The sequence below is a fragment of the Cuculus canorus genome, chromosome 3, assembly GCF_017976375.1.
Source record: "Cuculus canorus isolate bCucCan1 chromosome 3, bCucCan1.pri, whole genome shotgun sequence".
NCBI classification, from domain to species: domain Eukaryota; kingdom Metazoa; phylum Chordata; class Aves; order Cuculiformes; family Cuculidae; genus Cuculus; species Cuculus canorus.
In genome coordinates this window covers 57,185,196-57,211,281 of record NC_071403.1, presented here as the reverse complement: position 1 = coordinate 57,211,281, position 26,086 = coordinate 57,185,196, and the positions used below count along the sequence as shown (strand labels likewise).

The 26,086-nt window shown below is 41.0% G+C and overlaps 1 protein-coding gene across 2 annotated transcripts in view; it reads left to right on the top strand.

Moving 5' to 3' along the window:
- The window catches only part of PDE10A (phosphodiesterase 10A), a 371,137-nt gene that overhangs the window by 181,677 nt on the left and 163,374 nt on the right, over window positions 1-26,086 (top strand). The window contains exon 1 of one of the 2 annotated variants that reach the window (XM_009557723.2): window positions 4,811-6,144. The exons of the other annotated variant lie outside the window; for it this stretch is intronic. Coding sequence (XP_009556018.2) covers window positions 5,304-6,144 — 841 coding nt within the window. The 5' untranslated portion in view covers window positions 4,811-5,303. Of the gene's footprint in view, window positions 1-4,810; window positions 6,145-26,086 lie in introns of those variants that run through there. 2 annotated transcript variants of the gene reach the window in all.

Sequence of the window (26,086 nt, the reverse complement as noted above, 5' to 3'; positions counted from 1 at the left end):
ATAGGAAAGTGAAATGTAAATTGTTTCCTTTGTGCATTAGCATTTCCTTTTAAAATAAAAGCTATTTTGCTTTTTCTTACAAGCTAATATGTAGTCTTACGTCTACCTAAAAATTTTCAGATTAAAAAGTCACACCCTTGCATGAGGTATCTGCTTTCCATAAAGAATTGCAATTTTGCAATAACTTTGCATAGTTTTCTGTTTTCTAAAAGGAAAAAAAAATTGCCAGGAAAAGACATGGTCTTCACGGTTTTATTAATGTACCAACCATCATATATCACCTACTATAGCACTTGTAGAGAAACTTTCATTATTTATTGTTCCAGCTACAGAACATTTCAGCTATCTCCTTGTAGAGCAGAGAGTAAAGTGACATAACTAGAGCTGAACAAACTACTGAAAACAAACAATATACAGACTTTTTTCTTTCTCTGTATGTCTGTTATCTCTCAACAGATCTGGACTTAAAAAAAAAAAGGTGTTGTTTTGATTTGCTGGATGAATTGCAATTCAGTTTGGATCTCGCAGTATTTCTTCTGCATCTGGACTGAGTAATTCCCAAAACCAGTGTCAAGATGGCTGCTAGCACGCGCTTGCATGTTATTAACATTTGCAGTTAATATTCTTGTGGAAAAGAGGTGGCTTGTATGAGTGTTTGTGGGAATCAAAGAAAATAGCTAATACAAACCCTTTAAACAAATTTACTCCTTGCATGTATATGACGTTTGAGAATAATCCTTTGTAAAAAAAGAATCTCTTATGAAATAAGGTTCTCTATAAATTACTCTAAAGGTTTATAGAGTAAGGCTTTAGGAAACAATGTCTTTTCCATAGGTTTCTAATTTGTGATAGCAGTTCAGTAGCTGGGCATTAATTACTGTATTTTTGTAAGATCATTTAGCAGAAAATCCCTAGGAAATAAAACACAATTATTTTTGTTAACTTGGAATGGAGTTTTCAATAAGGGATTTAATTTGGGGCCATGTTTACTCAGCTCTAGAGCTTGGGTTTTAGCTGCATTTATCCTTTTGCTCACTCTGTCCCCGCTTTCCAGCAGGTCGCCTTCTTGGTATTTCATTGTGGCTGCTCCTGCCTCACCCACATGCAGGTGGTTGGTTCAGTCAGCTCCTTTGCTGCTGTCATCCTACATTTTTTGAAACTCACTTTCCCTACAATCTGTCTTATTCCTTATATTTTTCAAGGGATCGATCATACAACATAGAGGAGACACTTAGGATATAAGAATGATGAGTGAGATAAGGGGATTTACCAGGCAAAATAGTGGGACCAGATAAAAGATGAGTCATTGTCATTCTTAAAATGTAGCAAACAGAATCGGGAAAGAACAGGTGTTTGGTTTAAAGCACTATTTGATACCAAACAACTGTTATATAACTTGATTATACTTTTTTTCCCCACGATGCTTTCCTTCAAGTGTTTTGATTAATATTGCCAAATTATTGCCGAACAGGCTTATTTGCTGCTTTCAAACCAGGCCTTTTCCTGTAAGTACAATGCATGCTAGAACTCCTGATGGCTTCTGTGGGCACTCTGACTCCTGAACTTCTGAGAAATCACATTTATGCATGCACATACCACCAAAGACTTTCACCCATTGTTGCATTGACACGGTGCATTTAAACCAGAATCCTTGCACCTGATGGAGCTGAATGCATTAGAGTATTTTAATTTGAATTTCTTTGTGTTTCAGTTTTTTAAAATTGTTTTTTTGGGGACGATAGTGCAAACCTCACTGCTTCACAACAAAAATTCCTCTTGGAATCAGTGAGATTTTTCCGGTAAATGACGTGGGCATATGGTTAGTACCACAGGTGGCATCGCTGACATCATCACTTGGAGGCAATGGAAACTGTCATCAGCTGAGTGAGCAGTGAAAACCCAGATTGATGGATACACTGGGGAATAAGCAAATCTGATTTATCACTAATTTATCCTCAAGTATTTGGATGACCACTAAGCATTTCTGACTTGTTTACAAATCTGTATATTTTACAAATATATGTGTAGAGAGCTTGAAAATTAACTTTCACTGTCATCTAACTTTTCTTCTGCAATTGCTTTTGCTTGCCAAGCCAAGAAGCAGGTGACCAATCAGGTATGAATAATCAATGAATAATTAATAATAATCAAATTAACAGTTTGCAAATAACCCTTACACTGAAAGCTGCTTGTCTAGGATATCTGATGACTCTTACAAATTGTGTTTTGCCTGGCTTGTTGACTAAATACATGCATATTTATAAATGCACAAGTCACATTCCCTGCATAAATACACAGATACCAGTTTCAAGCAGTGATATTTGAACAACTGTAGATCGGATGAAGAGCAATTGAGGAATTTAACATAGATTAGCATAGGCAAACAAGATTTCTACAACTCTAAATTGACGATGTAAAGTTTCAGTGATTTACTCTTGACATTGACAGAATCAGTTTGGGGCTGATGTGTCTGAAGGAGCACCTTTCATTTTTTTCAGGTGAATAGCTCTTGCTTTTTATTAGTCATTTCAGTGATTATCTCTTTCAATGTAAACAATTTAGTAAAAGATTTGTATAATGAGAAGTTGTTAATTGCTAAGCAAATAGGCTGCAACAAGAAAACATAATTCACTAAAGTTTTGTTTCGATTAGCTATGCTTTTTCTCAGAGAATTTAAATATTTGTTGGATCTCTAGTCATCCTGCTGCAGTTATGATAGGAAAGCTCTATATGTAAAGTAGGTAAATAATGGTTGTACTTAAGGAAATAAAAGCACGTCACACAAATACATAGATGAGGTTTAAATGATTAAACTGTTTTGATCAAGTCAAATATACTGAAAGAAAACGGATCGCAGAAGCAGATGCAATTTCCTGCAGAAAACCAGCAAGTTTTAGGAAACAGAAGAAAACGGTTTAGTAAAACCTGCCCTCTGAGGTTTGTTTTGTTTTGTTTTGTGGGGGTGCGTTGTTTGTTTGCTTAAGTGAGAGTCTTTAATCTGTTTTGGCATTTTAAACCTTTTTGCAGACGCTGTGGATTGTTTCCCGGTGTTACAGAACATTCAACTAGCTGAAAACGTATTTTAATTTGAAAGCGTTATAGTTTTAAGAGGAATATCTTATTTTGCAGCCTGCAGCCCTCTAGATTTGCAGTGATACACAAATTCTCTGCGAGTCGAGTGCGTATTCCTGCATCAAAAGAAGTCCCGAAACGGTACCTCTGAAATACTCGAACGATTTAAAATTTAAACTAGAAGCGCAGGTTTATATTGTTTTCAAAGCAGGAGTCGAAATTCGAAAGGAAGGAGCGTGATTTTGAAGGGAAACGGGCAGGTTGCGGTAGTTGGTGCGGATTCCGGCAGCCCCCGGGGATCGCAGACCCGCGAACGGACCGCGCGGAGCCTTCGTCTGCTGGAAGACAGAGGAGGAAAACAGAATCTCCCGAGTTTCGGGTGCCCTGCTGGCCACAGCAACAGGAACATCTTTCCCGCGAGTATCCGCAACGGTTTGCGCGGTGCCAGCTCCCGGTGCCCCCGGGCAGGTCCCCGCCGCCGAGGAGCAGCACCACCCTGCCGCACCGCAACAAAATCTCCGGGCAGGGGCTTGGCGGCAGTTTCGGCCGGGCGGGAATCGACGCGGAGACCCTTTGTCCTTCTGCTGGCGGCGGGGACCCCCGGGGGAACCGGCCGTCTACCTAAAAAGTTGGGTTCCCTTCTCCCCACACAGGTATTTGAGGAGAGGAAGCCTGAGTGGCGACGGGTGGCAGCCCCGCAGCCGAGCCCTGGCTGCTCCCCAGGAGGGAGCCGTGTGCTGCCATCCCGGAGCTCGGGCTCAGCGTTCCAACCTCCTTTCTAGAAGAGCGGCCGCCCGAGCGGAGGAGAGGGCAGGGCAGGGCGGTCCCCGCTCAGGTGAGCCGCGTGGGTCACGAAGGTGCTTCGCCCGTTGAACGGGGTCAGGCTGTGCCGGGAGGGCTCTCTGCGTCTGCATCATCAGCGACAAGGCTGCACGCAAGCTGTTCTTCCAAATGTAATGGATAATTTCTTAAGGTACTGGTTTTAGTACACGTGTTTACTGTAGTGCTCATCCGAAATATGAATAGCACTCGAAAAATATAATTGTTAGGAACTTAAGAGACTGCGTAGGAGGCGGCGCTCCCCGACGGCCCGGAGGAGCGGGATGGGCTGCGGGGCGATGCCGGGTCCCCTCAGGTAGGCTTGGACCTCCCCCGCAGGCAGAGCGAACTCGGGGAGAAAACGAATCAGGCGGGGCGAGGGCTTCCAGCGCAGCCTTTGGCCCCGCTCCGTTCCGCGCCTGCCCTCGGGCTTCCCCTGGCCGGCCGTCCCGCCGCCGGCTGCCCCGCGGAGCGAGGCTGTGCCGCTCCTTCGGGGGAATTGCGGCCGCCGCGGGATGCGGGGCGGGACCCGGCTGCGGGGCCGGGGGGGCGGCGGGACGGCGCCGTCTGAGCCCCTGGAGCAAAAGCGAAGCCTGTGGCGGATCCCGAGCCCCGGCGCGGCCCGGAGCGGGGTCTGGGATGGCGGCTGCTGTGCAGGTGTGCCAAGAAGAGACTGGGGAGAGGGAGGGAAGGAGGCCGAGGCCAACACGTGTGACGCGAGGGACGGTGCATCCCCGCATAGCAGAGGGGGTTTGATGCCCCGCAAAACTCAAGAGGCAGCTCTTTGCCGTCTTTGTCCCAGCCTGCCTTTTGATCTCGCATGGCTGGGAATACCTGTGTACTAACGAGGCCGCATAGGGAGGATCTTTTTTTTTCCCTCGCGTCTCTCTGCGTTGCCCGTAGGTAAGCGCGGTGCCGCAGCTCCCGTGTGTGCGGGAGGCAACCGGGAGGCGCTGGCCCCGCCAGTGGGCGTTCTCTGCCGGCCGGGCTGCAGCCGGAGCGGCACTGCAGTGCTGCCATCGGCCTCCTCGCAGGCGCGCACGCACGTACGGGGCAACATTGGCCTCGCTCGAAGCGAACGCGGGCTCTTGCCCTTCTCTTGCTTTGAAGGCGAGGTGGGAGCATGAGGAAAAGCGGACTTTAAAAGGGGATCGGAACCGCTCGGCGGTCTGTAGCGCCCTGTCCCCCCTCTCCTGCTAAAGGGGGAACGGAAATGTGAGGATTTTAAGCGGGCAGGGAGCCGGGGTGCGGAGGAAACGCTGCCGGGGGGTTGCTGGAGGGAGCGAAGGACAGGACGGCGGCCGCCCCTCCTTTGGCTCCGTCCTTTTTTCGGCTTCCCCTTTCGCTTTCTGCCGGCATCCCTCTAGACGTCCTGCCTTAAACTGCCGCGAAAGGGAGGGAAGAGCGGAAGCATGTCCAACCCGGAGAAGCGGATCTTATCCCGCCCCTCAGCCCCCCTGGCTGCAGCACCCGGGGAAAAGCCCGGCTCCGGCAGCCGCCCGCTCCACTCCCATGGCCAGGGCGACGGAGGTGGAGGCAGCGGCGGGTCTCCTCCTCCTCCCCCCGCTCCTGGAGGCGGCACGGCTGCCTGCAGCTCCCTCTCTTTCCTCCTGACAGCCGCCACCAGCAGCACGAGCCGCGCTGCAGGGACAGCCTCCTCCGCCGCCTCCGCCAGCATCGTTCCCGGAGCGGCGGCGGCTCCTTTCCTCGCTCCAATCCCCTCCTTTTCCTCCGCTTCTCCATCTTCTTTTTACTTCTTGCCGCCGCCTCCTCGTTTCCCCTCCTTGTCTTCCTTTAACCTCACGAGTCTCCAAGGGAGGGAAGGAGGAGGAGAGGCAGCGAGAGCGGCGGGAGGAGGAGGAAGAGATGTTGGCGGAGCAGCAGCAGCAGCAGCTCACTTGATCGCCCATCCAGGCGGCAGCGGCAGGAGGAGACTCTTCTGTTCTTCCTCCATCCAGGGCTTGCTGCTCCGTTCCGCAGCCGGCGGCCCCCAGCAGCACCACTCCCGGCTCCTCCTCTCTCCAGCCGCCTCTCGCCCGTGGTCCTGCAATTCCCTGGGTGCTGCAGCAGCCCGCGGCGACGGGATCCGAGGAGGCGACGGCCCCGGCGGGAGCAGGACTCCTAGGCGGCAGCAGCGGCAGAGAGGCGCCTTCTTCTCCTTCTCGTCTCCCCTGCTCCTAGGGCCAGACATGGAAGATGGATCTAATTCTGCAAGCTGCTTTAGAAGGTTTACGGACTGTTTCTTGAACACAAGTAGGTACCGGAGAGCTGTGCCCGGTGGCGGGTCGCGCGTGTCTCGGGGGGAGGCGAAGGGCTGTGTCCGAGGCTGGGAACGTGCCTCGAGGAAAGGGCATTTCTTTGTGAATGGGGTGGAGGAGAAGACACAAAGGGGCCGTCTGCGTGGGGCGTGCGTGGAGGAGCGGCCGGGTGTGGATTGAGGATGCTCGGACAAAGGGGATGCTCAATGTAACCGGGGGCTCTTTGTGGGAGCTGGCTGCTAACGCCTCGGGGATCGCGGCATCCTTTCGGGATCACACAGTTCTTCGTATACGCCTGTCAGCCTTTCACTTGGTGCATACTTAATTTGCTCGGGAATGATACGTAGGGGAATGGAGTCTTCTCCCCCCACCGCTTACCTGAAGTAGCAGTAAGGAAGCATTATGCTGTCGGTAATTGACAGAAAAGCGGCGGCGGAGGACCGAAAAGGGTGAAAATACACCCTGCCGGGTCTGCCGCACGCCTGCAAATTCCGTGGCTTTGATCTGGCTTTGGTGGCTCCTTCCCGCGGCAAGGCGGGCGAGAAGCCGGAGAGGAGCCATGTGCTCCTTGTCGTAACGGGGATAGTGCAGGGGATGGCGGAATAAAGAGGGCATTGAGGCGCTCCGCAGCGAGCCTCTTCCGCTGCCCGAGCCCGAACGCGGGGGAAGGGCGCGGGGCCGCTCGCTGCGTGCTCTCCCCGCGCTCACCGGGGCGAAAGCGAGGACGAGAAGGAGGGTTTCGCACGCCAGACCCCCCTCACCCCGTTCTCAGGGCTTCCCCGCGGGCGTCTCGCCCTGCTCCCGCCGCCGCTTCCCCCGTGCGCGGCGCAGGTTGCGCTGGCGGCACCGCGTCCCGGCGCTGCGGGATGGAGCCGGGCTGCCCTGCCCTGCCCAGCCCCGCGCCCGCTCCTCTGCTGGAGCTCGCTTCGCTCGGGGGATTTAGAAATTTCCAAGTGGAGCGTGGATCAGGGCTGAATGTATGTTTGGGTTTTTTTGTTTTTGGTTTTTTTTTTTTTTTAATCAGAAACTTCTTTTGCTCGCCTGATGTTTTGATGCTTAGGATGACTTCTATCCCCTGTAGTTATCTGCTGTTTTGTTTTGGAGGGTTTTTTTTTAAATCCCTTTGTGACAATTTCTTAAATCGTGGATGCATGCCTTAAAGTCACCCTAAACTTGCATCTTCATCTCTTGCCTTTACTGTTACTTTTTTTTTTGGTTACTTTTTATCTGTTACTTTTATTAGGCGGCTTTTTTGGGTACAGGTGAATAGTAGGTAGTTCATACATATATACATTTGGGTGGAATATGAGAAGAACTGTAGAGATACCAGCTGAAACCTCATTATTTGTCTTATTGCCTTACAGCCGTCTTTAGAACAATAGCTTGCGAACGCGGTAGTACTTGTTCTGTTCTACAGTAGAGGTGAATAAAGATAAGTACATATTTACTGTATTGTCTTTTTGAAACTTTATTCAATAGTTGATTATGTTACAGAGCCACACGCTTGTTTAGTTCTGAGGGAACTGAGTTCTGAGGCCTGAAGGGAATCCTAAGCTCTTCCAGTTTTTATTTCCTCCCTGTTCAAGAGGGGTGAAGTGCTGTCATGCGTGCAGTACGACTCAGATGTTTTAAAATAAGTGGCCTTGGGAGCAAGGGACCGAGCCAGGGAATGTATGTCATGTAGGACAGTTCTCTCCTATGCTAGACTAAGAAAAAGATGACATGGAAAACATCATCTCTATTCAAAACACCATTTTAAAAGCAGTGGAATTCACTTAAGCTGTTTTATGAACACTTGAACGCAAGAAACCTGATCATCTTTCACAAGTTGTGACCTCTGACTGAAGATTTTCCTGCAGGCAGGAAGGGAACAGAGTGGTGCTTTCCCTTGTGAGTTTACTGACGTCTAAGACGTGCAGCCTCTCTCTGTGGAGACAGTTTTCCGTGCTCTGCAGCCTGCTTTCATGCAACTTCCAACATAAATGTCTGATATCTCCTCTTTTGAATGTGACTGAAACTGACCAATGGGCTCAAAAGGTGTTAGTGAGGTCAGACAGACAGACATCCACGTGGGTGTGAATATACATACACACAGGCTTCCCTCCCTCCCCAAGTGGTTGCATAAGTATGATTTCCTTAGGAAACCGGGCTGCAAATGAAGTGGAGGGAAGTCAAACAAGATAATATTCAGTTCCAGTGTAGCTACTGCAAAAAGCACTTGTCCCACTGTTTGGAGTACTGTGCATAGTCTTGGTTACAGTGCAGCCGAAAGGCTGTTATTGTTTCGAAGAGGATGAGGTCATGTAGAATAATGAAGATAATGTGCTGCATCTCATAGCTTTTGTTTCCTGAATTGTATTTTAGATTCTAAATCATAGCTATATACGAAAATACACTCTTTGGCTTTAATGGCTAAAAAGTTATAGTTTTATAGGGAAACTGAAGAGTTCTGTAGGGAAGAGAATTGAGATCAGCTCTTTGAAAGGTAGATTTAAAAGTGACCTAATAGGATCCTTAAGTCTAGAAAACAATGAAATCACTAGAGATGCATTCTTCTTTCTCCTCAGAGCTTTTTCAACTTGTGTGCTTTCCAGTCAGGCTTTTATTAGAAGGTTCTTGATATTATTAAAATTTTAGTTCTGCAATACTCAATTTGTGCTATATATGGCTATTTTTGTTTTTTAAGATTCCTAATAAAGCACTAGACTGCAGAAGGCTATATGAACCGTGTGGCGTGTTTTGTTTTTCTCAACTGCCTAAGATCTGTAACTTGATGCAGAACACACTGTGTTGAGAAACTTATAATTTAACATCCTGGATCAATTCACCAGTGGACTTCTACAGTATTTAGGATGCTGTAAGCTGCCAGGTATTCCAGGTTTCTGTGAAATGTCTTGCCTTCAGGGAAGCATCCCCTATTCCTTCTACACTCAAGGCCTTTCAAGCTGCGTGTGTAGCATATTTCATCTGTGACTTGTTAATCTGCTTACAGGTATGAGTATTTTACAGTATGGGGCCTTTCTGCTTGTCACAGTATTTTCAGAATATTCATAATCTATATGCCTACTTTTTATCTGCTTTTCTTTTTTTTTTTTTTTCTTTTTTTCTTCTTTCTGTGATGCAGCAGGTTTATCATGCACCATCACGTGGTGGATGCTAAGACTTTCCGATTGAGTAGTACTCTGAGAGAGTACATGTAGTAAGGTCTGTAGTTGTAGAAGAAAACGGCAATTATGGTTTAAATAAAGCTAAAATTATTCCTAGTACCTGCATTAATGGGAATGTTAATTTTGGCTTGACTCTAGTTTTTCTCCTGATCTGTGTATTCGTTAGTTGCAGTCAGGGTTTTGTAAGCCAAATGCTGATCTTTACACATGGGATTCATTGGTAAAGCTGGACAGGGTTCGGTTTTGCAATTAAATCATCCTTAAAATTTAGATGATGATGTAGAAAGTGGAATTGTCTCGGGTTTTCACCCCAAGGATTCTGGCTCCACATTAATTGGAAGCAAAATTGTCACTAAAACAGTGTATACTTGGGAGTTGTTGAATGACATTACATCAGGACTGGTGTTTCATAATACCACGTTTTGCATCAATGTATAGAAATACCGTGTATCCTGGTCTGAAGCACTATTTAGAGGGATAATGGACTAATATGTAGGGCAGTCGGCAAGGAAAGGCATGGGAAAGGCATGGAAATTGCGCAGGTGCAAGCAGTTAATAGTGAAGGAGGGGTTGTTTGTCTGAGTTGGGTATTTTTACGAATGGTTGTCTATAAAACATACAATTTCCATTTAAATAACTGTTCTTCTGTCCCTTTGACTCCTCAGCTCTGCTGCCCATGTTTGTGTGATGACTTGGGGGTTCCTAGCAGTTATAGGCCTTGAGAAAGCAGGTAACGCCTTCACTGTTAATTCAGTAAGCTTTCTCCTCTTTTGAGGTGGACTGTGGAAGGTGTGGTTATGCACTATGGGAAGGTGTAGGTGAGTTGGGAGGTGGTCACTCCTGCAAGGAGGATGGCAGGTCATTTAAGATTCTACTACAAGGCTGACACCTCCAATCACTCTGTTTGTGCCCTTCTTCATTTCGCTTGTGTTTAAGCCATACTTAGCATCTGGACATGGTGAAAACCTGAAAGATGAGTTTTTTTTTTGTTTCGGCATATGCACGATGGTAGTTACTTGAATTTGAAACAGTCGTATAAATGCTTATTTCCACTAATGATCTAGGGCATACCCTTGGTTTATTTGCTTTTTTCATCTTATGTTGTACAGATCAGTGCAACAGTACCTTCTGTTCAGTTTTAAGATTTTGTGCTGTGTTCTAATACAAATTGTTTATACCTAACGTTCTCTCAGTAATTATAAAATTATGAACTTAATTTTAGATTTGGAAAACAAGCATGGCAGTCTGTGTGTGTGTATTTATAACTTGGACATGGCTTATGCAGCTTGTTGGTTGATGTTAAACTTATCTGTGATTAAAATCAGATTTCCGTTTGGTGAGGCTAATGTGAGCTAAATTTTTTTGATGCTTCTTTAAGAAGTATTTCAGTTTCGAGTCATGTTTAATACTTTTAAATTCTATATTTTTAACAATATCCTAGTTATTGCACTTTTAGCACTATTATATTCTAAAAGAAAGTAAGATCATAAGTGAAAAAAAAAGTATATGCAAAAAGCACTGTTTATTGTTTTTTGTTGTTGTTTTGTTTTGTTTTGATACTCCCTCTGCTGGCTGTTTCAATTACAAGTACCTGTACCCCTAAACATCAAAGTTTGTTAAAAGATCTGGTCTTCCTTTACTGTTTTATCAAATGAACAGTAATGTGTATTGATTTCAGTCTGTATTTAAGATACAGAAAGGTCTATAATTGTTAATAAGGAAACACTACTTGCAGGAATGGAAAATTCATCACCTGTTTTATGGAGCAGTGTTTCATTTTTGTTGTATTGATTTGAACTCTAAACAATTGACTCTTTCGGTACAGGGGCCACATCTTTGCCAGTAAATATCACAGAATTAACAATTCATATATTGTTCCAAAATAGTTATCTATTCCATTTATTGTAACAAATTTACTACCCAGCTTAGAAGAACATCTGTGGCAAAACCTAAATAATTATGGTATATTTTGTTACGTTAAAAATAGTATTTGTATCATTTGTGAGTTTGACTTACATCTACATAACTAGCTACAAGGCTGCATGCAAAATGTTCTGCAGGTATAACGGATAATTTCTTAAGATACTGGTTTTAGTACACTAGTATACTGTAGTATTCATTGAAAATATTAATAGCATTCAAATTACAATTCTTAGGAACTTCAGAGACCGTGTACAAGGATTGCTGTAAATATTTTTGAAATTAAGCCATTGTGTTACTCGTGAATGTGTGTTATGGTTAAAATTTTCCAATATTTCTTATTGATGTTTCTGCTAAAGATCCAGGCTTTGCTCTGTAATGTGTCCTCACTTGTGCTGGTAGTGACTTCCCACTGTCAGAGTTTTAAGAGTGCCACCTACAGCTCCTTGCAGTGCTTCGTTCCTTTTGCCATCTGAAGGCTCTCGCAGCTCAGACTCCCTTATCTTGTGGGATGTGACAAGTTGATGTGGTTGACCGTGGCAACTGTGTTAAATCAAGCCTAAGCTTTGATCTCTTGTATTAAACGATGCTATTTTTTTCCAATTTTTTTTTTTTAAGGTGAGGAAGCAGTGTTTTTGTCCGGAGAGGCGGGCTTTCCCCACCCCCTCTCCACTTTTTAAAAGCTTGTGAGAAAGCAGTGTATTTTTGCGGTTTTATCATCACTTCTTATCAAGCTGTCATAATTAGTGTGGGAGGAACCAGCCCGGCTGATGTTTATGGAAGTCTTTGGCTTATACTGTGCCAGACAACGTATTGATGTGTTGCACACTCAAATAAGACAGTTCAAAAGGCAGGTAACAGGCTTACAATTGTGACTTTATTAACAAATGAACATTCTGAAAAGCTCATGATGTGTTTGTTTTTGTAAGGGAGAAGGACAATCTGGATAACAAGTTCTAAATTTTTGTGGTAAATTGATGAATTCATCTTTACTGTTAGTGCACACTGCGAATGCTTTATTTCAACTTAGAAGTATGCTAATTATGTTCTTAGGGGAGAAAAACTTGGCAAGAGTATGAATTAGTTAAAAAAACATTGTATCATTTACATATTTACAAGGAAGTCCTTTATTTCGGTGTTCTTTTTATATATTTTCTTTCCGGTGATTTATCACCACAGGAAGCTTTCTTAATTCCCAGCTCTAAGCACCTTGTCATAGGTGGCATTAAAAAGAAAAAGTATTAAGTTCCCAAATTTCATATTCTTTTGTAAAGTACATTGATAGCAAGCTTTAGTCTGTGTGAGATTTTTTGCAATAAAACGTCAGAACATTAATAGCTGCCCAATCTTATGGCTTGACAGGACTAGAACTGGAGTCTCTGTATCACTTAAGGGCTTTTGAAAGTGGTTCTGGCTCAAGAATACCAAAAGAGAAGGCTTGGCTGTTACTTACTACCTTTAGAGAACTCGTATTAGTGGTTTCTATTAAAATAATAATAAAAAAAACTCAACATAGAAGCAGCAGGAGTAATCTTGCTACCTTTGATGTTGGGACCCAAAGAAGACATTGTTGGCATCTGAGACCAGTTAATCCGTCTTCCATCTGGAAATTGTGAAGATTTAATGCTTTTGTTAGTGCTTATTGATCCGATTCCTTGTTTCTGTGTTATCAACCAACTGCTATGCAGCTGAGCTATACTTCTCTTAACAAAGTTTATTCAGCTGTTAAAAATTCCAACGTTCTTCCTTTCTTTTATCCTTCCACTTGCATCAAAATGAAATCCCCTAATGTCAAGCCACAAATAGTTCCTAAAGGAATGAAAACTTTTGCATTCAAAGCTGTAACACAAAACAGTTTGCTGAAAGCTCACGTCTCTAAGCCTTCTGATCCATATGTACCTAAAATAGCAGGTATTTCTAGTCGTTGACAAGCATTGCCATGTTCGCTTTAGTAATACTGTCTACTTTGATTCACCCTGTGGAGAAATTTCCTACCTGGAAGGAAAGATTACACTTTTTGCCCTAGATATTTTAGAAGCGTTTCTGCAATATTGGGATGTTCTGCTGGTTGAGATTAAAACGCTTAAGTCTGAATTCTGGTGGCTAAGTGGGCATCCTGTTTATTGTTTTGAAGTTTTCATCACTGCCTACTTTTTATTTCTCCATTGTGTTTCTTCCATATTATCTATTTTATTTACATCCAAACTTGAGTAAAACTACTACCCTTTCTTCTAATGTCCTTTGACTTAATAAAAAAACTAAAAAACTCAAGTGCCTCAGTATTTCACTAATGATTTTTTCCCCCTCACGCATAGCATTTAAGTTTATGATTTAACTCATTCTTTTACTTATGCTGTTTTTTTGTGTTTATATTTTGATTTTCTTTCATGTATATACAGATACCTTGGCAACTTCTCCAAAGTGAATTCTTTCTTGGAACATAGCTTTGTCAGCTGTGTTTTCTTTGCGTGGCTTTCTCTTTCTTTCAGTTGTATCTGTATTTTAGGCTTAATATTATTTCCTCCTTGCCCACCCATCAGTTTATTTTAGCTGATGTTTCCTCCTTGATTGCTGAATTGTGTTGACTTTGTTTCGTTCTGCAGTGGGCCCATTTCTTACCCTGTCCTTTTTATGATGTTCTTATTTTCCCCAGCTGCTTTGATTGTGTGAAGGCACTACGCTGCTGTTACTCTTCTTCTAGTATAGTTCACTTCATCTGTATTGTCTATATTTTTATTTTGGCAAGACTGAATTTTGCATGGTAGTTTGAGAACTCTTGCTATGTGTTCTGTATTCCTAGTGACTCATTGTATTTCCTAATCGACAACTGTCTGCTCAGCCCCGAGTGTGATGTCAGTAGGGATTTTTTTTTTCCTTGCCTTTTTTTTTTTTCTTTTTAAGCAAATGTAGGACTGATGAAAGTTAGCGTTTGATGTAACAGGAAGCTGAACTAATCTGTTCTCAAAACAGGCACTGCCTTAGCCAGTATGCTAAGGTTTCATCATGCCAGGCTCCTGTGTCTCAAGCTTGTGAGGAAATTGCTTTTGTGTGGATGTGTCTCATTGTTACTGTTGCTTCAGTTTCACCAGTAAAGACTCCCGAGACAACTATCCTCGAGAAGCTGATTTTTCATGAATCTTGAGTCTTACGTGTAGTTCTGTGGCTTTCAGTTCATGAATGCAAGAGGGCCTTGGGTTTAGGTGTCCTTTTGAGAAGTGCTTTCAAGAAATCGGAGAGGATGGATGACCTGCAGTCTCTGATGTTTATAGAAAAGTGCATTCCGCTTATAACTTCTGGCTTAGTTCTTGTGGTAGTAGAGAGAACAGGATCATCTGGCATGTTGTAGGGACTTCTATAGGATGTTTGTGGGTAGGAATGTGCTTGTAGATTGCCTGCTTCTTTCAAACCCTTTTTTGTCTTTCATTGGAGCTATATGCAATGCTTATACTTTTGAACTAAGCACACAGAGGATTTGGGTTGAGCTCTAGGGCTCTCTATTCTGCTTGAATTTTAGTGTGTTCCTTGGTCCGGTTTAGACTGATGCCTAACTGCCTGCATGGGTATTGGAAAAAAGTAGAGGAGGAGCATTGCTAAAAGGCAATTGGAAAGGTATTTTCTCTACTGGCCTTCTGTAAGGAGAAGAGTTTAGTTTTGTGGACACAAGGTGGATTATGCCCCTTTACTTTGTGGCTAGAGAATGGGCTCTGGGCTGTTTTATTTGCTTATATAGGAATATACGCATAAGGACCAGCAGAGGAATCTTTATGCTGTTTGTGACAGTAAAACAGTCCTTGTTTCTACAGGCCAAGTTCCAGTGAATAAACTACAGGTTCTACAAAGTCCTGAATGAAAGATGCATCCAGTGAATAAGGGACCATTGCTGGAGGAGATGGCTTGCTGTCTGACTCAGTACAATTATTTGTTTTGAATATCTTTGCTTCCTCAACTCGCTGCTTTGAAAGGCTTCTTAAAAGTTGTGCCTAAAATGCATCAATGAATGTTCATAGGGGAATGAGAAGACAAAAAGCTTGACTGCTGATAAGAATGAATGAAGTGTGTATGATGATGTATCTCCTGTGTTAACGAAAAGCGATGGAGGTTTACCCATCTGTGGCAGTAGTATTGAAGGTGTAGAAATCAGAAATAGAAAAAGGAGAAGATTTGAATGATAAGAGAAGTTTAACATTTTTATTCCTCAAAGGAATGTGATTACTGCATGGAAAGCTATTTATAAGCTCTAAGAGGTTTCCTTCGGGATAGATGAAAGACTGGACATCTCTCAGCAAATCATCAAATTTTGAAGAAATCTTTTCACTGAATTATAAGATTTCACTGAAGTGTAAGACTATGGCTTTAAGTGCAATTTTTCTTTTTAATGTCACAAATGCTTTCTTTCTGCTTAACTATATTTTGTTCTCTCTTTTTAATAACAACATAAATGGTCCCTGGTGACTATTATGTACTTCTTGAATATACTTACAGATAACTCTTAATTTTTTTTTTTTTTTTTAGCTTATTGTTATCATCACTGATTGGCCCATGGTTACTTAACAATCTCTTGTGTATTCCAGCTGGCTATGTCTTTTACTGTTATTTTACTAGGTCATTCTGAAAGTTTTACTTTTCTACTCTGTGTGTTTTTCTTTTTTTCTTTTTGAAAGCTTTATTTGTAATTTAATAACTAATCCACCTTTTTTCCCAGTTCATCTAACAGTTTATTTATTATTATTATTTATTATTATATTATTTAACTGTGTAAATCTGGCTACATGTAGAGCACATGCGCCTTCTCTGTCTCTTAACATAAATTGCCTTGGATGGCTCTTGCCGTGGATATGTTGTGAGCAATAGCTGACATCACTGTAACCAATGAGGCTGATTTCTTTACTGATGGTGAGCTCTTACTTTTCTGTGACAAGTCTTGATTCTTGTTTACAAGATCGTGTTGTGGTTGTTACCTTCATATTTGGCTGCAAGGCTAATTTTGTTGTTTGATTTTGTTCATGCAGCTGCGTGTACCTTGTTTTTTATATATGTTGAACTATGTTGAACTACTCTTTTAGCACTTTGCAACATTTTGTTTTAACAATTTGTGTTTGAATCAAAGCAACTAACTAGCTGTTCTACTGTGCCCAAGAACTTCTAAAGAGAGATTTTTGTTTTTTTCTGTTTTGACAACAATTCTTCTGGTGTTTATGGAGCTGAAGTGGGGGATCATAAGGAAGCTGAAATCTGCTATATTTATATGTCAAAATTTATATAGTTATAAATCAAAATTTATATATCAAAATTGAAGACGGAACAAGAAAACAGTTGCACAGTTATATTGAGCGATATCGGAATGTTGAGATTCTTTTGCTAAAGCATTAATTGCTAAGACTTAAGCTTTGTTTAAACATAGAAATGTCCTGTGCTGAACTTCACTTTGGAACTTAAAACTGAGTTTTCAAACTAATTTGAAAGTCTGCGTAAAGACTTTCATATTGACTTAAATTAATAGAGATTTCTTAGGTTTTAGACCTCCAAGATGAGCTCTGGCAAGTCTACTAGTGACACCTCAGATTCCTAAATTATGCTTGTCTGCTCAAAGTCACTACCAGCTCAGCAGAGATAGCAGAAGAAAGGCTTAGGCACGTTGTCGGGCTTCCTAAACTCTGATGCAGGCAGAGTTGAATGTCTGCTAATATATTAAACTGTAGGCTACCGTGATTGATGAAGAAATGAAAAAGTGACCTTGAGTCCTGGTTTTGTGCTGGTAACCTTTAGAAGCAGGTTGCAAGACACTGTTGGGAGCAATGATGGCATAAACTGTTGACACTTACTTGCTTCCTTCTGCTTTCTATCTGTTAATGCTGGAAAATATCTGATCCCAAAGCAAGCTTTTTCAGGGAGCTGAGATGATAGGTGCCTGTTTACGCTCTCTAGTGCAGGGTAAGTTTTCTGCTGGTTAAATTCCTGAATAACTTCACTGTGAAGTCAGGGGATCACCAGTGCTGATGGGAAAGCAAGCCATGTCAGCATGTTGTGAAGAGCTGGTGAGAGGATAGACTGTTTCTTCAGTAGCTCATCTCAGATCAGCTTGGCTGTGATTGATGCAGTTAATCCGCAATTTCATGGTCACTTAAAGTTCGCATAAACTAACCTTCCTGTTTAAAGAAATGGCCTAATTCTTCCTCTAAGGATACTTGTTCCTATGAATGTGTCTCCTCCCTTGTGCAGGCACGTTCATTTGGCTCATGATGATCTAGATTGAGGAACTGCTCTTAAATAAAACAGAGCAGAATTGAAAAGGAAGATCTCTGCCTTAAGAAGTTCATAAACTTCTGAAAATGACTTGGAAGTACATGTTTAGAATGTGATATATAAGATGGCAGTGTTCTTCAAAGATGGGGAAATAGCACAATTTATGTAACATAAATTTTGGCAGCCTGGACGTTGGCTTTACGAGTGCCTCTACTTGCATGCCCAGTGTTTTTTGTTTTGTTTTGTTTGTTTGTTTGTTTGTTTTCCCACAGGACTTTTGCTTTCCTTGCCCAGTACTTTACTCAGCACAGAATGTGCATGATGTTGATGATATGAAGAATCCCTTGCTATCTTCTTTTCTTAGCAAACCCTGAATCCTTCTAATCTGGTAGTGAAGACCTTCTACCAAGCATAGAATTGCTAGTTGTGTTATGGAGTTTTCTGCTGGTGGTAGTTGCATGAAAGTTCTGTGAATATGAACTAATTTTGCTTTGATACTGTGGGGCTGTAATAGACTCTTTTCACTTGCATATTACTGAAGAATGTAAAAGAGATTAGGCACAAGTACAAAAATATTCACTAGTTTTGTATGTGTCAATAACTAGAGGTGATCTGAAGTAACTATGTCCACTACCCCTACACCCCACTTCCCACTTCTCCCCTGCCAAGTGCCGCGTGAGCACAGACTAGTTTTCACAACAAACCTGGAAGTTTTCTAAACCAGAATGTTGTCCAAAACTTAGACAACATTTATGTCTTTGTCATCTTTCCAAGCAGTTGGGAAGACCACTTCAAATTAGATGAGTAGCCACTAAGTAGAAAAACGGCAGAACCACAATGAAACTTCTTGAAATGGCTTCTAATCTGGAGATCCCTCTGCCAGACAACATTGCTTTGATGATCCAAGGAGAATGTCTTTATTGCTTTCCATGACTCAAATTGTTGTTGTGTTTTTCTTTTCCTATAAACAGCTCCCAGATACTGGGGATCTGGGAGCTTACAATGGAAAACATCATGGTGCATTGTGCTGTTCAAGGCCAACAGTGAAACCTGTTTAAATGTGCTTTTATTAAAACCATGAAGTGATGTAATTATTAGTTTTGATTAGACCTACTTCTGCTGCTGCCACTTTTCCAAGATAAATTTTCATTAAGGGAGGAATTGCTATTTTAGCAAATAGCGTTATATTTGTTGAGTCATGGCAAGAACAATAAGGATAAGTTTACCTCACCAAGACTGGAGGGAGAAAAAAGGTGGGAGAGGAGTCAGAAGGCAAGTTATCCTTCAGATGCTTCTAGACTGTATTTGCAATTCACAGATTTCTGTTTACTTACTATTTTCTGCCACATGTATTGATCTTGAGTATTAGAATTTGCAGCTCTTTTACTTGATGCTTTAATATGAATTCAGCTACTGTAGCAACGTGGTCATATGCTCTGAGTATCTGAAGCATGCTTGGTGTTTCTTCCTCCTGTGTATGATCTGGACATGGCTAATTGTGCGGCAGTCAGTGCTGTTGTTTAAAGAGTGAAGTATTAAGCCATACTAAGGGAGGACCGCAGTTTGGTAATGTCATATTTGTTGTAGATATTTTCATAACTCAAACCTGCATCTTTGCATCAGGTGAAAGTATGTCTGAGCATGTCAGAGGCATATCTACAAAGGGCGAAAATAAGGAGAAATATATAAGTATGTTTAAAATCATACAGTGACTGTAAATTAATGTGTCTTCAGTCTAGGTAGTTACTGCTACCTTCCTCTGTTGCTATTGAGCGTGCACGGTGTCATTCACAATGCAGAAGCATGTATAATGATGATTTCCTATCTTGTACTGCTGGAGGTTATGTGTAGTCCCGTAGTTACTTGTGGCTTTTATATTGCTTGGCTGTCAAAATCTGCATGATTCAATTTTATCAACTGATCAGGTGATGCACAGATCAGTGAACTTTCTGAATTCAGGCTTGGGAATTTTCTTTAGTTTTTAGCAGTTTATTTCTATCCCACAGTTGTTTGGTAGTAATACTTTAAAAATAGCTATGTGTTTACGAATTATTTTGGTAAAGCACTGTAATACAAATACTGTTATCTTACTGCCATAGTACCTTCTTTTTTGTTGGAGCAGTGCATAGTTTGAGTGCTGCTCATCCAATTCATGAATAGTTTTGTCAAATTTGATTGCAATTAATCATAAGGTCAAAGTATATTGTAGGGGCAAATTTTGCTGCTGAAAGCCAGTAGGACAATTGCATGTGTTGTTTCTTTTGACCTTCTAAAGATTTGTTGGGTTTTTGTTGTTGCATCTTTATTAGTTCTCTCAGTATCGTTGAGGTTCTATTGATCATGGCTCTCATTTCTTTGTATCCTTAAAGATTTTCATGTTTTATGAACAAGACAGACACATAGCTTCTCGGGGAGAGGTCAACAATGTTTTCAGTAGCCTCTTCTTTCTCAAGTGTAATTTACCAAGGGGTTCTGCAGTTGAGTCATCCTGATGGGAAGTGCATCTCAACTGATGTAGTGCATTTGTGTTTCCTGGAAACAGAACAAAATCACAGCTCTGTGCCATTTAATGCAACATTTGTCATTGATTTCAGTTGCCATGATATTTACTCCTGTCATTTCATCTTTTTGTTGTAATGGGTTGTTCATGCTTTATGAATCTGATTTCTTGACGTCAGTCCCTCAAGGCAGTGTTGAAAGTTTTTATTCATGAAGAGTATTAAAAAAAATATTTTGAAATGATGCAGCCATATCTGATTTCAAAAAGACTTTAGTCTTTTCCTCTGCAGACAGTGCTGAACCAGGAAATCAACATAACTGGTACAGGAAGAGGGGCTAGATGTATAAAGCTGGATGGACTTGATAGATGAGTTCTTCAGATAGATGAAATATTTATCTAATGGGTATTACTTCTGTCAGGACTATATTTTCTGATGAAGATGTATTGTTTCTTCTCAGTCTGTCTTGGAAACTAAAATGAATTGAGTTGAAACAGTATAACCTTCATCCTGTCTCGTGCAACAGTATGTGCAGTATTGTACGCTATTTTAACTCTTTTTTGTCTAAAAAATAATTTAATCTGAAGTAGAAACACATTGTATTTCATCACTGGCATGGATGTTGTGCGTTTTTTCAAAGGTTCAAACCAGAAATGTTCAGTGACTACTGTATTGAGAATATTATTTTTTGGCCTCTGGAAAATGAGGATTGTCTTACTATTTTTTTGACATGGCATCCTCTGTGTTGGATTCAAGAAAAAGGAAGTTATGGCAATATATGGTGGAACGTGAGCTCAGTGTTAAGCAAAGGATTGGTCTGAATTCTTGGGGTTTCCAAATATGTTTATCTGACCATAGTTGTTAGAACGCAACATGGAGGAATTTACCTTAGTGATAATTTGTAGAGGGGATAATTGTGTAACAAATTTTTGACCAGAATATCTTGACCTTCAAGAACACTCCAAAAGGAAGAGAATTCCTTTAGTTATTCTTTTTTTTTCCTTAATTTCGATGGGCATGATAGCAGAGTAGTAGAGGACAGGTTTGGTGCTTACTGAGTTTAGCTGATTATTGCTATATTCAAGGCAATGGTAGTATAGGGTGTGGGAAAGTGTAAAGCCAATGTAAAAAACATTGTAAAGCAAAAATGGCCCTCCTGTGTACAGACACTTTGATCACAGAGATATTTTCAGAATTCAGACAGTGCTGCTGTGATATTGTTCTGTAGAACTTTTTAGGCACTTTATCAATTACTTAGGTATGCAGGTATGGGAGCAAAAATGGGTACTTGCAAAGGTTCCCTTCCTTCTTGGTCATAATGGTGCTCTGATGGCTCTGTATTATTAAAAATAATGGTAGTTATTTGTGATACAGGTAATTCATTGTGCTTTTTTATAACCCATGATCCCAAGGAAGTTTGCAAGCCACTGGCTAAACCTTGTGGCAGCCTTGATAGGAAGGGAGTGGTGACTACACAAACAGTTGTTCATTCTGCGTGTTGTAGAGCAGAAGACTCAATAGCTGGGTTTTTATATGCCCAAGTCTGCATAAATCTTGCTGAAGAAAACTTCTATAAGTGGTTTAAAAACAGTAGGATAAAATGATTTTGTAAAATAAGACAAAGTATGTTTTTGTAATGGCTTGAAAATATTTATTCTGTTTATGGTCATTTTGTGGCTGTTCATTTTTCCAGGCCAAAGATGTATTTGCTTCTCAAATCCCAATAAAACTCTCTAAACAAGAGCTGGATTCACAGATGGGAATGGTACATAGATTTTTTTTTTTCAAGTAGGCTATTTTCTTGCAAGTGGGGTGGATGTGTCTCTAAACACATTTGCAAATTAAATGAAGACTGGTTTTAGCTTAAGATTTCAGGAAAATGAACTTGAAAGAACATTCTCAGATGGTCTGAACTAATGAATAAGGTATGTTAAACTAGTGAAAATTTTCCTTTTTCAGGTGTTGGTGTACTCAGTTCCCACTTCATAGCAATCTCACCTAAAACAACTGTCATCCTCTTGCTTGGTTATTTTGGTCATCTAAATCACATTGAACCACTAAGTTTTCATATGGCTTGTCTGTAAAAATCATATATTGGCACAAGCTCAAGAGCATAAACTGTATTCTGTGTTTATTAAGAAAATGGAGATGAAGGGAAAGGAGCGAATTTCAAGCAGTGATGAGTTTATCTAATGAAACTTCTACACAGCTCTGCTGCTGCTTTTTCCTTAAGTGCATGTCTGAGAAAATGGAAAATACCTTTCTTTCCCCACCTCCCCCATGATAAAAAACAGGGCCTTTTTTCCCCACTGGCCTGCAGATTGGGAAGGTGGGGAAGGTGACCCATGTTTTGCTTATGAAAGGGCTGTGATATTTTATGGCAGTTTTTAAGAAAAGAAAACATTAAATAGCTGTTGTTCAAAGGGGCACAAGTCATAAAACACACTAGAGGTATATTTCTCAATTATAAGTTGCATTTTGGACTTGAAACGGGTTTTTTTATTCCCCCTATGTTTGTGACAAGTATTAAGAATGAGTTAAGGACAGTGCTGATCCTGTAGGAGAGATGGTTCTCCTGATTGGATACTGCAGAAGGGCAACTGCTTGCATGCCTATAAGCCAGTTGTGCGATGTCTAGGGCTGAAAGTTGACACAATTTCTTTTTTGGGGGGGAAACACACCATACACACGTGTGTAGAAGCAGACCATCAAAACTCCCTACCACACACACACTAAAAAGCTGCTAGGATAGTGATTTGGACAAGGATAATTAATTTGATTAACTTCATTTCAGGTTTTGAAGGAAGCACAGTGGAACTGTCCAAATTAAAATATTTGACATTTGACATTGAGTATGTTTTAGTTCATTGTATTTAACTGAGTTCTTCCACTCTTGAAATTAGAAAGCAAGAAGCTGCTGTATTTCAGGAAATTAATATCTGGTTTACAGCATATTTTAAGACCCTTTACACTTCCAGATAAACTCACAACAGTAGTTCATACTCAGGCAGTTGCTACATTGACTTGAATTCAGCTTAATTTTCCTGACTCTTTTTTAAAAGTTAGATACTTTCCTTCCTTTGACTCAACAGATGGGCTTGTGACATCTTTGAAAATCATCAGGCTTTGTGAAAAGAAATGGTAGTTGCTGTTTCTGAGGCTGTTGGTTTTGATTGGGAGACTGGAGTCTGACATATGATTGTAAACTAGTTTACCATTCTACGGCTTTTCTTTTGTTATTTACTTAATTGTATGTAGACAGCAGTTGTTTTTCAGTGCTGTGGTATTTTGAAGTGGACTACTATGCTGAGTAGATGAAATAACCTTTCATCTGATCGATATAATGGTCAAAAGAAGGAAGGCAAATACTGCTTTTAAATATTGCTGTTAAACTATGAACTGCTAGAGCTGCTGTAGTTTCACTTAGTCACCTGCTCCCTTCCCTTGTTGCTTTTAAGTTATGCGTTACTTAGGTTTATGATGAATATATTTTTCTGTACTATTGTATTGTACGTTTGTCAGATTCCCATATGTCATTCATGCAGAAGGTGGGCAGATGGTGGAATTTAGGGAAGGAAACAGAGTACTATCAAGTGCTGGTAACAGTATTTTTAACAACATAGGCTGATCTGTTCATATCCTTCTAAAATACAGAGGTGGGATTCCTGGTAGGATGAAATGACGACTTTTTCTCTCCTATCAGGGCTATATGTTGAAAAGGTGAGAGAGCTTTTAGTGGCCTTTCCTTGTTCCAGAACTTCTCATATGGTTGGGTTTTTTTTTTAATTGATTCCTACCCTCTTAGTAGTTGCAGTGTCTTCAGGTCTGTGGTTTTTTTTTTTTTTTTTAATCCCATCATAACTCCATTTCAGAAGTGACTTTCTGTGAAACACCTGCCCTGAGAGCAGCTGTCAAATGAGTGAGATTGGTAGTTTTATAGATACCCATAATCTTTTTGAGAAATACCACGAACTGATATCTAACTGTTAGAATTCTGTGACTGCTTTAAGTAGCCATCTTACAGCTATTTATTGTACTCACTAACACTGGCAGCAAAAAAAAGCTGCTTGATTCTACTGCAGAGTGTACTTTGAAAGATTAACGTGTGCGGGATGTGTTAATAGGAGGAAAACGGAAGATAGCAAGAAAGTGTATGAAAGAAAAGAGACAGAATTTAGTTGTTTCCTTGCTCATATGAAAATAAACATAGCTGAAAAGACAATTGGGACATCAAGAACTGGAAGGGGCAGTAAGGAATTTTCTGGCAGAGGAGGAGGATTTAAAAAATCGCAACAAAACAAAAATAGATTATGACACATCAGTTCATATTTTTCCATTGAGAAGATACAGTCCCACCTACTGAGGTTTTTGAAAGAAATTCTGCAAGTCTGAGAAGCTGAAATGTTAACCTTTGTCCATATTTCTTGTGATATACTCGTGTATATATTTATTTGGAGGATGTATGTGCTTATTGTATAAATAAGGCACGTTCTGTCTTGCAAATAGCAGCTGGTTTTCTGGTGCACTTAGGTTTTAATGCTTCCTTAATAATTTCCTTTGCAATGTAAAAAGGCAAAGACTGGCCTGCAACTAAGTTTCTAGGCATCTGAGCTGATTTGTGGAAGGTTTCTTTGCAGGATTACCTATGTGAAAGAGGGATGGTATTTCTTGGTTTACTTAGGAAGTCATAACATCTTTGGGCCTTGAATCTATTTTTCAGAGCTATTCAGACTACAAATTCCTCGTAAAGTTTCCTTACTAAAGAAAGTAAATTCAACTGCAAGTTGAGCATGGAAAGGCAAAAGATCTCTACTAACACCTGAGTATCAGAGGGGAAAATGTTTCCTACCAAGAGCATTCTTCAGACATTAGGTTTATATAGAACTGGATTTAAATATTAGCAATGGCAAGGAAATGTCTGAGGCTTTACTAAAAAAACAGACGAAGGATTTAGTTTTCTTCCTGTTTCTACTCTTTGTGTTGCCGATTCATGTGTAATTTTTTTTTAAAGTTCTTTTTCTAAAAAAAAAAGAAGGATTTTTTTTTCCTGTACCCTTCACTAAGCCCTAGGGGACACAGCTGTCTGCCCTGTAACTTTAACTGTCATCATTAGCACTCTGTTATCTCACATGGCTATGTGAGGGCTTTAATCTTCTATATAATTGGTGGTGGTGATTGCTGCTAAAGCTGTAAAGGAAAAGCATCCGTTCACCTTCGTGTGAAACTGGATGATTGACGAACTCATGAATGTTTCCTCTCGGCTCTGAACCGAGCAAGTAAGGCAGAGTACCTCAGGCAGTCTAATTTCCTGGCTTGATAACAGACTGGGAAAAGAGCCATTTGTTGTCTTCAGGGTTGTCCATATATGGACAAATCTTTTGCTAGGCTCAGTGAAAACAGTCATCTTTCAGGAAAGGGTAGAATGTTACAGGATTTAGGAAAGAGAAGGTTTTATAAGCAGAGGTCTAGCTTAAAATAATAGATGATTGCTCACTTCAATGCACTTCAAAACAGCAGGGGCTAAGGTTTGTATCCTGGAAGCACGTTAGCTGATTGCAGCTCTAGATATTAAATGTGTGTGTACGCTTACCCTGGTTCTTTGGCAGTCTTTGCTTTGAGAAGGACCAACACTGATGCTGGTGCAGACTAGACCTGTAGGCTTTCACTGCCTTTTTATTTAGTTCCGGATTAAACACTAGGAAGCCATTTAAGGTGAATTTAAATACAAGAAAGATTATATATATAAAAATATATATATATAAAAATAAAATCTTTCTTGTATTTATATATATATATAAGTTTTTCAGTCTTTGACCATCTGTAGCTTGTATGCTTGCTTATTGTTGTTCGGAGACCTTTAATAGTATTCCTTGATGATTTTGAGGATCAAGCTGAGCATTATCACATAGGAGATCCAAGAACAGCTGGAGAAATCTTGAGTTCATTGTTGAATTGTGGTGTTATTTATCTAGTAATTCAAAAAGTTTGGGGTTTGTGTGGGATTCCCTCCCCCCTCCCCTAGTTTTTTACTTTAGAGGACTATGAAATACAGAGTATGTGTTTGCGGAAACAGTGAAGCAGTTTTCTCCCAGATGGATCATAAAACAAC